Source organism: Juglans regia, chromosome 7 (assembly GCF_001411555.2).
Source record: "Juglans regia cultivar Chandler chromosome 7, Walnut 2.0, whole genome shotgun sequence".
NCBI classification, from domain to species: domain Eukaryota; kingdom Viridiplantae; phylum Streptophyta; class Magnoliopsida; order Fagales; family Juglandaceae; genus Juglans; species Juglans regia.
The window spans coordinates 4063721-4076197 of record NC_049907.1 but is presented as its reverse complement, the minus strand read 5'-3'; the positions used below and the strand labels follow the sequence as shown (position 1 = coordinate 4076197).

The following is a 12477-nucleotide window of genomic DNA, read 5'->3' as shown; positions in this document are numbered from 1 at the left end:
CAACTTCAACTGCTATAAAAATAAAGATCGTTGAAAAAGGTCACAAATAATTGCAGCGAATTTGGCCAATTATCGCCGCAAATAGTGATAATACCAACGATATTTTCATATCACTAGAAAAAAAAAATAATAATAACAATTGCGGCGATTTCTATTCGTATTTGCGACGATTTTTATCGTTGCTTTTGATTTTTCCCAATGATTTTGTGTCAAACGGATACCATCTTTTCTGGCATTTGTTGACCTCATTTGCAACGAACTAAAATTGCCGCTAAAAGTATACTTTTGCAGCAAGTTTTGCCTATCACTGAGGGTAATTAGAAATGGCATTTTTATTTCGTTGAGCATGTAACGATTATAAAATCGCCTGAATTGATCCAATGCAGCGATTATGCAGGGTATTTGTAATAATTTTGAGCGTTGGAAAACCTTTTTTTCTTATAGTGGATCTGTCGTAAAGTATCAACTTAATTATAAAACTTTTTTTTTCCTTTTATAAGAACTAGAGTAATTTGCAGGATTGCCAATTGAAAATGTGAATCGAAGTTGTAAAAGCACCTTATGCCATTTGCACAAGATTTAGGAGATGTTTAGAAATAATTTTTATCTCATCTTATTTAATTTTTTCCTATTTTATTTTTGTCACAAATATCACTCAAGTACAAATATAAATAATTTTAAACTAATCATTATAACTTTTTGAGTAATGTTATACATCACACCACTATTCTACTTTCATCCCATTATGTAAGATGTAACATATTTATCACCATTAGATAATAACTAATCATCTAGTAAATGATAATTTAATAGTGATAAATATGTCACATTATGTATAGTGGGATGAAAATGAGATTGTGTGGTGTATAGAATTTTCCGTTGATTAAATATTTGACTATTTTATCTTTCAACGTGAGCACAACATGCACTTTTACACAATAGCAACCAGTTCAAGCTCCTCGTAGTCAAAGATATAGGATACTTCTCCAATTTAAAGTGAAATAAAATGATATGTGCAATTTTAAACTAGCCAAGTCTCACGCACTGATAAGTACAATTTCTTGCATCATGAGTTTTAAATATGTATTGCTTTAAAAAAAGAAAAAAACTAAAGAGACTTGTGCATAGTTATAACTAATATCAGCCGAGGAGAAAATCCTTCGTTGAAGATATGAGATCAATTTTGCATTCCAGGATCAAACAATTACAATATCCCAGCTTAAAGAGAAAGTGTCGGGTGCCATTTTTTGACGTGCTGCGATCAGGGAACCAGGACACACCTGCGAGACAAAGCGAGGAAGATAATTTAGTTAGGAAGATTTGTTTGGATCTTTGAAATCACGGTAATTAACTTGGAATTTAAATATAAATCCAAATTATTCGATCCAAATGCTAACAGCTTTCAGATTTCCTCAAATATTTATACTACCATGCATGCATGCATGTGTGTATATTTATATATCGAGAGAATTTTCTTCAGAACGTTCATGCTGGAAAGAAAAGGATATCCAAGCAGATATATTAGTGAAAACAAAGAGAACAGACATGTTCGTTCGCAGTCAGGTTTGCCTTTGTCACCCTTTATGATCCTCAGCTTGAATTTTGCAAACATTCTTCTGCTAGAAAAAAGAGTATCTGAACCAGCAAGCTTGAGAGAGAGACAAGTTGATCTGAACTCTCCTACTTCGCTTGTCATGTGTTTGACGAGCGTCAGCATCCTATATATCCAAAGTATAAAAGTTTATTAGATACAGCACAACGCCACAACCTATTTAAAACTGATTTACACGCCACACAACTCCAACAATGTACGTACCATTTATGCCCCCCAACAACGAACTGATCGGAGTAGAGTAATTCCTCATCTTTCAGGCCGGCTGAAACTGAAAGTTTGCTAATCCACCATGTGAAATAAATGCATTGAGGTTCATTTATAATTGAAAAACACTCCCCCTTGAAAGTCCCTTTGATAACAAAGACTTCAACCCCAAAAACGCAAGTGTCATCAACAAGATAACCATTTGAAGGATCCTTCAGAGTATCGTGCGAAAGTAGATGTGCGAAACCCCATTCAGTCTTCAACTTATGAAAGCGTCTTACACTCCCATGTGCATCTATATATATAGGTCATCAAAATTAATCAGCACAAGTGACAGTAGTTAAATACCAAATATCAATTCAATAATATTATATATGCAGAAACCGCACGCCACAATAAAAAAATTGTTAGTTTTTTATCAATTATTTTATATAAAAATGATTATTTCTTATTAAAATGAATCAGTCTTCATTGTAAATAATCATTATCCTTACAAATATTCATTCTTTTAATAATTCGCACGAGGATCGTGCTTTAAAATTATTTATAACCAATGCAAGGCTAATAATATTTTCACAATATATAGAATAATACATTACAAATAAACATTGAGAAAGGGTACACAAGTTTCTCATACTACTTAAAAAAAAAAAAATAGAAAAATGATCATGTATGTACCTCTTTCTTAAAAACAAAATGCAGTAAATTTAAATGGTATATTTTTAAAAAATAAGTTTCTCAACCTTTTGCAGTATATACCTCATGTATGTACACATAAGCTTCACACCCTGCACACCCACTTAAAAATATGTCATTTTACATTTTTATCCTATTTTATTTACAAACATGTCTGAATCATTTTCATTACGTGGATAAAAAAATAAAATAATATATTTTTAAATGGGTGCATGTGTAAGGTGTGAGGCTTATGTATTTAAATATTCCAAAAGTGTACCATTAGTTTTGGAAGTTACCTTGGATACACAAGTACTTGTCTCTGATTTGATCAAACACAAAGAATTTTATGTACGTGTTAACCTCCCAGCCATGTGAAAGCTCATCTGTATCTTCAATTGCCAGGTACAAAGAGATATGACCCTTCTCTTCACCATTTCTATCCGGATTTGGGTGGAGTACCAATTTCCTAGAGGAAAAAAAAAAAGAATGGTGCCATGCATCTTTTTTACTCAAAAACCCAACAAAAAAAAAATGAAAACAATTAATATCAGAGAGGAGACCAGAGAATCTACAAAATTAACGCACCATTGGTAGCCGCCAACTTCAAACTGGGCCGATTCACATTTATCAATTGTCTTTACAATGGAATAATTCTTGATTTGAAATGTATAATGCGCTGGCGGAAGATTTCTGTTAGCTGTTCTTACGACTCCTAAGATAGAGAAAAAAGAATATTGGCATACAAAAATAAATATATATGCTAATTAATATTCCAATAATTCTATGTCCAGTAACATATATATTGATCATCATCTACCGGAGTCAGAGTTAGACAGCAGATGATCTGTGATTGAATCCTCAATTTAGCCAACGGTTAAAGAGGTTCCAACCAATGGAGGGAAATGTTTTGGCAGTGATTAGTATAATAATCTATATATCCCGTATTTAGCATATCGATGTAATATACATATATAGAAAATTGAGTAAGATTTTGATTTTGTGTACGTAGTTTATACATGCTGCATGCACGTAATTAATGAACACGAACAGAGGCTAAAACAAATCATTCTTGCAATTAAAAACACAATTTAAAAAAACCTGTTCCTTGAGATATACATCAAGCATGCTAAAACTTATACATTTAAATTCGCTTTACATAAATATATATTTGCATTTGTGGAGAGAGAGAAAGAGAGATCAGAGAGAGCGAGAGAGAGAGAGCAGAGAGAGAGAGAGAGTACCATTTGCATCAATATCGGCATGGCTAGTCGAATGGCAACTTTTATCTTCCATATTGTTCTGTGGGTGAACTCCTATTTTCTTTGTGGTCAGTTGAATTAATGGAGAACTCGTCTGATATATATTTGAGGAAGCTCAAAAGAAAATTATGACCCGTTATGCAATATGAAGAAAGGAGTTTATTATATATTTATATGGGTGCATGGGGGTACTCGATGGCCTTTTGTGTTATATCTCTCTCTCATAAAGCTCAAGGGGAGAAAGGAGATCAACTGATATATTAATTAACAGTACTGGAGATCGAGCTGCATGGAGTCAGAGAGGGGCGTACGTGCTTCTACGTACATTGAATAAAAATTAAAGAGACCGAGATTATTAATGGTTCTGGAATGAAGTAGTTCTGATCAGAGACTTATAATTTAAAGAGATTGAAGCTGAAAGGGTGTATTATATATAGAGATCAGAGCAGTTTACCTGCTGGCAGCCCTGGAGTAGAGTGTGATCATCGAATTCATGATCTGGAGCCTCGAAAGTTGTAACAGTAACCGCAGAACAAGGAGAAGATCATGACTTGCTTGTTTATATTGATCTCGAATCAATAGTGTAATTTAATTCATGTATTTTGCACTGATCATTTATTAGATATTAATTCATGGAAGCTCAAAGGACATGAGGAATCCTTGATTCATGCATGAAGGGGTTGCATTAATGTATCTGCATGCATGCGGCCGGGGTGATGAGTCTGATGATCATAACGCTTTATTTTTCTCAAACCAAGGTAATAATATATATAGACATACTATATTGACGTCTGGGGAAAATAAAAAGACTTAGGTCTCATTTCGATACAGAAACTGTTTTATCTCATCTCATCTTTTTATTATAATTTTTTTAAATTATTTCTCAAAATATTATAAACAATTTAATTTTTTTTTATTTAACTTTCATCTAAAATTATCTTATATCATCTTATTATCTAAATGGGGCCTTAAAATAATAATCTATTTAATCTTTCTAGTTTTATAATGGATTTATTATTGAGAAAGTAAGGACAACAAGACTTAGCAATATGGCATGATATTTATGTGACATAAATGACATTTTTTTTTTAAAGTGACATAAATGACATTAGTTATACAGATAAAGCCAAAAGTATCGTTACTTGAAGCCCATTGCTGGGTTCTATGAATCATGGGGCCAACCAAAACCATCACAATTACGCGATAACGCGCAATATTTGCAGCTAATGGAAATCCTAATCCGACAAACCACTGCCAGTCTGCCACTGGTTAAGGTGAGACGCCGCCTGTTTTTATTTTGGCACTGGCGCAAGAGACGAACTAGCAGCACGTGCTGCGTTCTCAATGGCGATCTCGAGAAGAATGTACACGTGTCGGTCTCTGACAAATCTTTAAAAAAAGTGGTGTAAAATTACGCACAATATAATTCACCGTTGGGAAACTCGAGTGACCAGACCAGTTGGTCCGAGAACACTTCAACGAAGAAATACAGACAGAAAAAGAGAGACCGTGAGAGAGAGAAGATGACGTTGGGTCTGATCAACGCCAACCCCATCGTTCACGCTAAGAAGGAACGGGTCGCTCGTACCGAAGATCCTCATGGAGACGATGCCGTTGATCCTCTTGAAATTTATGATATCCTTTTTTCTTTCTCTCTCGCTTTTTCATTTTTTTTATTGGGTTTTCTCTTGGGTTTCGATTTAAGTAGCTGAGCTTAAGGTATTGGGATCGCTTCTGTGATTTTTTTATATGGAAAAAAAAAAATTGGAATCTTTGACTCCGATTGGTAAATTTCGTGAGGGATATAAGAGATCCAGAACATCCATACTCCTTGGAACAGCTCAGTGTTCTTTCGGAGGAATCGATCACCGTCGATGAGAAGCTCGGTCGAATTCTGTAAGCATTTCTCTGAGTTCCAATTTCATTTTTTGATGGCGGAAGTCAATTTCGGCGAGGAATCGAATTCCACTGATATTATTTGTACCTTGTTGGTTTTTAAATTTTGGTGAATTTAAACTACTTTATTGTCTGAAATTTATTTATTTATTGTTTATTCAAGGATAACTTTCACACCAACCATCCAGCACTGCAGTATGGCAACCGTAATTGGTCTATGCCTGAGAGTGAAACTGCAGCATTGTTTCCCTCCGCATTATAAGGTCAGTTTGAGTATTCAATTGCCGAGGTGAACTCAAATTTCTCTGCTTCTTTTTGTTAGACCTTTACCACTTTTAAGAACATAAGAACATTTTGTTGATTTGTTATAGTCACCGTACTCTTCTCTTTACTTGTCCCTAGTTTTAATAGTACTGGGTGGTTCATGATAAATGCAATCAATACAAGTTCTTTGAATGCAAGTATGTCTTCCGACTTTACTTACAGAAGTAGAAGATCATAGCTTTAGTTAGATCATCTTTATATTATGGTATAGGTAAATGGCCTCTTATCTGATTGTGGAAAGTCCTGTCATATTTTTATTTTTTATTTTTTCCTCTGATTGCTGTTTCAAACATAATGTTGAAGCTATGGTAATTTTTGAGAGAATAGTTTGTAATTAATAATCAAGAGAACTGATGGGAGGTATCATCTGCATGTCTCAAAGCAATGCCCTTTTAGCATTGGGTTTCTTTTGAGAGAGAGTTGGAATGATAATAAAGGATCACAGTCTTTATTTCTGACTTGTGATATCACTATCTTGCGGTGCACGGGATCAGGGTTTACTCTGCAGGGATGGGTCCGAAGGACCTGCCTTGGAGAAGTTTCCCGACATAAAAAAAGAAAAAAAAAAATGTCACTATCTGATATATTATTCTTGCTATTCCCTCATCATTTGGTTGACAATAAATATTTTCAGGTAGACATCAAAGTATCTCCTGGATCTCATGCAAATGAAGAATCAGGTGATTGCTGGACATTATGTTATTCAGATTCAAATAAAATTTTGTTCTTTTTCCAAGAAGTCAGGTGCTATGGAAATCTAGCCATTCTACCTTGAAGGGCTTATTGACATGCAAACGCTCCTATATTTTATAAATCTGGCATCTTGCGTTGTATCATTGCAGGAAACTGAAAATTCCATTGAGAAACTCTCAAGGTCATAGCGGAATTTGTCAATCCATATAATCAACCTTTGTTTTTGTCAGACTACATATTGTCCCTGAAGATGTCTTTGCTCAGATGCGATTGTGACATATTCAACCTTCACTGAAAAATCATGCATTATTACTTTATTTTTTAGTATTCATGCTGCAAGAGAATTAATATTCAATCCTGGGTGTTAATAAGATTTCCTCTGTTATTTTAATCTCCAATCCCCAAAGCTAATACAGATATTGTGTAATATGTCCTTTTGGTAGTTAATAAGCAGTTAAATGATAAGGAACGAGTTGCTGCTGCCTTGGAGAATCCCAACCTTCGCCAACTTGTGGACGAGTGTCTCTACTCCAATGAACTTTGACCAAGTACGCTTTTGCACTGTACAGGGTGAACTTCACCAGTTGCCAAATGCAATAAGATCTGTTCTTTCTTTCTGTATTATGATCTACATTTACTTAATGTTAGAAGCTCTTTGCGTATGTGCTTACTATTTGTTGGGTCCGATGGATGTAACCTAGAACTGCATGCTGATTGCAGACTCCTTAATGCACAAAAAGCCCCTATCAATATAAGACTCTGATTATCACAAGTGGTTGACCATCTTCAATTGCAAATAAGATCATTCTACACTCTACACGCTGCACAAGTCTATACCTTAAGATTTCGTTTTCTCGTCAGTTTTAAGGTCGTTTGTAATTTAACAAGCAGCTAAAGCCCCAACATGATTTTACTGATACAGCTTTCTAGTAGGATTGTAAATATGAATGCCTTACGACCCGTTTGGATATAGAAACGGTTTCATGTCATCTGATGTCATATTATCATAACTTTCATTTTACAAAAACGGTTTCGATTTAATTTTTTCAAATCTCAAAACAATAATAATATTAAAAAATAATATTTTATTTAACTTTCATTTAAAATCATCTCATCTTACTATCCAAACGGAGCCTTAAAGTTTTGCAATACATAATTTGACCTTTATAAACCACCACTTGATCTATCATTCACAAGTAAAATCTCAAGGTGTCTGCCAAAAAATACATACATCAAGCGATACCCTATACATTTTGTAGCTCGTGTCAATGGCCTGTCATGAACCAATACTCGTGTCGATGAGTCGAAAATATAACCAGAAAGATCTTTCACCGAGACAATAGCAACTAATAGATTTGTATTATAGGAAATGATAAAACATTAGTTTGCTTTTTTGGAGGTTGGTAACATTAGGAACAAGATTAGAATAGAAAAAACGACATTTTTATTAACCCCAAGGGATGAACAAGAGCATCATTCCTGTTCCCGGCATAAGGTTGATACCAAAAGTCTGCATCTATAGAAACTCAACTAGCAGGAGACTCCTCAATGGGATCCATAATGTGGTTGGGCTTCTCATCGAAACCCCAGAACTTAGCAGTTTTTACATCATCCTGGGCCATCAATCGGGAGAACTCCTCGTGGTCATATTTTAGGGTGGCTTTTCCTCCAAACTCGCTCGGAAGGTTTTCTATATCAAAGAATGTCTTCATGAGCTCTATACTATCTTTAATTTTGGGGTATACAAACTTCACCTTCTGAGATGTCTTTGTATCCACGAAGTACTTGACGGCCTATAAAAATTAAAAAGCAGAAAGTTAATCAATGCAATAAGGAAAAGATTAAATTGAAGGTACAACTGCCTCTATTCATCCTGCAAGCTATGGATATCTCCTCAAAAAAGGAATTAGCAGATTCATGTCCAGAACTGCAACTAGAAAAAAGGAGAATCAAAAAGGGAAAAGAGAGAAAAATAGTGAAAAAAAAAATAAAAAAAACTGTTCCAACGGATGGAGTGGCTACTAGATTGACAAGGGGGAGATTTCTTTGTCAACACAACAATTAGGTATGGCACACTAAGTGCATAAATAGAGAAATTAAGACCGAGCTAAAGCAACATAAGTAATGCAGGTTCTAATCAATCCAAGTATGATACGAATTAGTGGATGCTTCCAAAGGGAGGAGAAGCAATGCCAAACGCAAAATGTACTTCGCCCAAGATTGAAGAGAAGTTCTCCGAGAATGACAATAGATTTATATATTGGCTTGCTTCCATGCCATGATTGAATGAGCATACCTTAGTTTTTCATGAAAGAAAGAAGCAGCAGTGATTGTCACACTTCAATCCAAAGATACCAAAAAGCAAATCGTTTATGTAATGGAAAACGAAAATGAAAACCAAGCAGGTGATCAAACCTTCCAAAATGCCTGAAAAATCCTTGGTGGACTGTACAGAAATACAACAGCAAGCCTCTCCGGATAGTGGTTTTGCAAGATGTAAATAATGTCACGGGCTGTTTTGACAGTGACACTGGTGTTCAATGAGAATCCAGTGAAATCTATCAACCACGACATTTGTTCTTGATTTTCAGGAAGGTTGAGGATAGAATTTTCCAAAAGATAGACTAGATGGCGAACATTATCTTCTCCTGATGTGGTGTTCTGACCAATAGGAAAAAAATGGTTAAGAGGCTGATTCACAAAATGCCAAGAGATAGTGGCACACCTTATGAAATAAAATTGTGGTACCAACCTGCATCCCTGGCCTCATTATAAGAACAGTCCTTCCATCTCGATCATGAAAATCTGCTCTGGACACCTTGCCAGTCTCACCTTCATGGGCTACTTCATGCTGCACAATGACATATTTGTAAGGGGAGGCTTAAACAAAATGAAAGGTCGTGAAAATATTAACATGATAACATCAACAAGCGCTACAAGTCATAGCCTCAGTCATCACATACATGTCATGCAGAAGGTGATACATGTATTAAAGGTATTAATTACAGGTTATCGCAACCAAGATTTAAATACATTTTTCATCTGAATTGTGTCATTTTGGAACTGACATGTCTACCAATGTTGAACTTGAAACAGTACTAAAATTGATTCCATCACAAAAGTTTTACACCTCAGGCAGGGAAAGGCTTATCTGCAGACTGCAGGGCAAATAATGTTTTTGAAACAAACAATACTGAGATTAATGAAAACAGTAAACAAGATTGCCGGGAGCAAACATCTGGTTTCGAAATAATTCTGTCTGTAAATTTATGATTAGAAGCGGAAGATAACAACATCTATATGCCAGGACATTCTAACATTGATTATCTATTAAACAAGAACACAAAACACACCAAGTCAAAGCAGAAGTAATTAAAATAAAAGGTCATAAAATGGCATTAGATGTTCTTCTAGTTTTTCCATGTTGTCGAAAACATTTAGTCAATAATTTATCGTTCTCACCCAACGAATTTCTTCAGGCTTATAAGTAGATCTCCACTTGAGTGTCTCTTCCAACATTTTCTTTGCCTTATCAACATTCCAGTTCCGAGCTTCTAAATATCTCCTCAGGCATGCATCAGTGCAGAACTTCAAACTACGTCCAGATAGAGGTCCAAGAGCAGCCCTGAGTTCGCTGACCTGTTCGTAAATATGCCTCAGTAAGTCGATATGTTCAACATGTTACGAGCAATCGCACTCTTATTGGATAGAAGCACCGTAATAGAGAGAAAACTTGGTCATATTCAATAAAAAGGAACAAGAAAAATCAAATATGTTTTATCTTAAAAAATTGCATTCTGCCCTAGAATGTCTGTCCAAGTAGAAGATTACTTTCACATCTTTCTGTGAGGAGTCATTCTCCTGATGAGTCTGAGAGTGCCTTCTCAGAAGATACATGCTGACTGCCAAAGGAGTTCACCTACAGGAAATAACATTTGACCAAGTCAACATAAAAAGTTCCTGTACAAAGAGTTTTACTGTCTTTGGCCAATGTAATAATTGTGTCCACAATATACAAACAATCCGTAGCAAAATTGTATTTGGGACATTGAGTTGGAGAGAGTACTGAAGCCATAAGCTTAGACAACATAAAAAAGTGTTAGCTGTAAGCAAAATGCTGCCAGATACTGAAATATCTTATCTAGCGAAATTCTATATCTCCATTAACCATGTGTACAGAGCACACTTTCTGATATCATTCATTTTCTACCATCAGCGATTCGATGTCATTTCACTCAATGTTGTCCATATAACATTATCTGGGATTAGAACAAAATTTTTGCATCTGTCCAAATATAAGTCCTCAAGTCATCAACCATGCATAAGGAAAGAAGGAAGTTGGTGAGAACACGGTCTGGCTATGAGGAGCCCCCTCTCTCGACTAGCCACATCCGAAAGCAATCCACTGGCTGTGATGCTTATTTTAAGGTCTCTTTGGTCAATCTTCTTTCTTCTTTCTAATTATTGTAATATAATAATCAGGGCTACTCCTTTTACTAATTAATTTATCAGCCTACTCGATTTGAATCCATATGGGTCACAGAATTTGGTTTTTCTTCATTGCAGCGGATCCAGTAGTGCCATTCCGGCCTCTGTCTCTCGAGAAAACAATGATCACAAAGATCCTTAAGTTAACAATCAAGAATCGCAGCGAGAACCAGAAAAGCAACTAATAATTTGTCAGATGGGCTTTCTTAAACCCCCAAAACTATCCCAAAGTTGACCCGATTAAAAAAAATACAGCCATGAAAATCACACGAAACCAAACCTTTTCGGCTTATTTATCAAATAACAAAGACGCTTTCCGACTCAACAAAGACTTTTGAAATCCAATTCTCAAAGAAATATATAGACATCCTTGAGCACCAAAAAACAGGTGCTTAAGCAACTTCCTGACAACTAAGAAAAGATTCAAAAGATCTAACCCATAAAACGTAAAACTTTCAACTCTATGCTTGATCAGAGAAACAACAAATAAATAATGATCTAGAAAAGGCAAGGACACAAGAGTAAGTGAAAGATCCATTCCGAACACAGAGACAAGAGGTGCGCATGCAGATTAACATACAGGAAAAGGCTTAAAGGATTGTGTATGTATATGCTCTTTCAATACGAAACTGTTTGCTGGTAACGTACCTGGCCTGCGAAACAGAGGAGACTGAGAGCTAGCTAGCTCCTTACGAAAACTTTACTTTAGAATAGAAGATCAGAGAAAGGAGGGGAGGGTGCGTGCCGCGCTTCTTTCTTGGATAGTTTTTTTTATTTTTATCCTCACGAGGATGACGCCGGCATTGAATTATCTCGCCGAGCTAGCTAGGGGCCAAGGCTCGTAAGAGGAGCGGAGAGGGAGAGGGAGATCATTTGCGTAGGTCTTGCTTTTGATTATATAGTGTGGGTGGGAAAGCAGGCTACATAACTCGTTCTCGGTGGACTGCAACGTAGGCTTTAAGTTTTCTGCTTTAAAGTGGGGTATAACCAACCGTATAACCTCTCCACTCGTCTCCGATTCCACACGAAAACACAAGAAAGAAAATAGATTTTTTTTTTTTTTTTTTAACGGTAGATTTTATTTTATTTTATTTTATTTCATATAAAAAATATGTTTTTTAATTGTGTTTTTCACTTTGATTGATCAGTAATTGGTCATCTTTCATTTAGCTCGGTGTCAACTACCGCATCAACGACAACCAAAATTAAATATAAATCACACATGTGTCAAGCACTAAAAATACAAAAAGGAATGGTGTTAGGAAAAAAAATATCGAAAGAATAATGCAACAACTACATTTTGAAAAAAGAAAATCAATT

The 12477-nt window shown here is 35.4% G+C and overlaps 3 protein-coding genes across 3 annotated transcripts; 1 reads left to right on the top strand and 2 right to left on the bottom strand.

Annotated features, from left to right (window-relative positions):
• Positions 1-1140: 1140 nt before the first annotated feature.
• Positions 1141-4251, bottom strand: LOC108995296. Its single transcript, XM_018970830.1, has 5 exons — positions 4211-4251; positions 2794-2963; positions 1817-2114; positions 1570-1718; positions 1141-1280 (listed from the first exon to the last, which is right to left on the bottom strand). Exons 1-5 carry the CDS (start codon positions 4249-4251, stop codon positions 1141-1143), a joined length of 798 nt encoding a protein of 265 aa, XP_018826375.1.
• A 934-nt stretch (positions 4252-5185) lies between these two features.
• Positions 5186-7443, top strand: LOC108995375 (protein AE7-like 1). Its single transcript, XM_018970948.2, has 5 exons — positions 5186-5391; positions 5547-5652; positions 5816-5915; positions 6611-6656; positions 7113-7443. The coding sequence occupies exons 1-5, from the start codon at positions 5280-5282 to the stop codon at positions 7211-7213; spliced, it is 465 nt and encodes a 154-aa protein (XP_018826493.1). The 5' UTR covers positions 5186-5279; the 3' UTR covers positions 7214-7443.
• A 561-nt stretch (positions 7444-8004) lies between these two features.
• Positions 8005-12082, bottom strand: LOC108995385 (phosphatidylinositol transfer protein 3). Its single transcript, XM_018970957.2, has 6 exons — positions 11806-12082; positions 10501-10588; positions 10132-10308; positions 9422-9520; positions 9085-9330; positions 8005-8462 (listed from the first exon to the last, which is right to left on the bottom strand). Exons 2-6 carry the CDS (start codon positions 10564-10566, stop codon positions 8196-8198), a joined length of 855 nt encoding a protein of 284 aa, XP_018826502.1. The 5' UTR covers positions 10567-10588; positions 11806-12082; the 3' UTR covers positions 8005-8195.
• Positions 12083-12477: the final 395 nt, after the last annotated feature.

Bases quoted from the DNA above. Each gene is read 5' to 3' on its own strand.
- LOC108995375 (XM_018970948.2), top strand. From the start codon at position 5,280: ATGACGTTGGGTCTGATCAACGCCAACCCCATCGTTCACGCTAAGAAG. The intron at 5,392-5,546 runs ATATCCTTTTTT...TCCGATTGGTAA, and splicing joins TGATCCTCTTGAAATTTATG to ATTTCGTGAGGGATATAAGA. The intron at 5,653-5,815 runs GTAAGCATTTCT...TGTTTATTCAAG, and splicing joins GAGAAGCTCGGTCGAATTCT to GATAACTTTCACACCAACCA.
- LOC108995296 (XM_018970830.1), bottom strand. From the start codon at position 4,251: ATGAATTCGATGATCACACTCTACTCCAGGGCTGCCAGCAG. The intron at 2,115-2,793 runs GTAACTTCCAAA...CTATATATATAG, and splicing joins CAAGTACTTGTGTATCCAAG to ATGCACATGGGAGTGTAAGA. The intron at 1,719-1,816 runs GTACGTACATTG...TTGGATATATAG, and splicing joins GTTGTTGGGGGGCATAAATG to GATGCTGACGCTCGTCAAAC.
- LOC108995385 (XM_018970957.2), bottom strand. From the start codon at position 10,566: ATGTATCTTCTGAGAAGGCACTCTCAGACTCATCAGGAGAATGACTCC. The intron at 10,309-10,500 runs GTAATCTTCTAC...ATTTACGAACAG, and splicing joins CCTCACAGAAAGATGTGAAA to GTCAGCGAACTCAGGGCTGC. The intron at 9,521-10,131 runs GTGAGAACGATA...GTCATTGTGCAG, and splicing joins AGCCTGAAGAAATTCGTTGG to CATGAAGTAGCCCATGAAGG.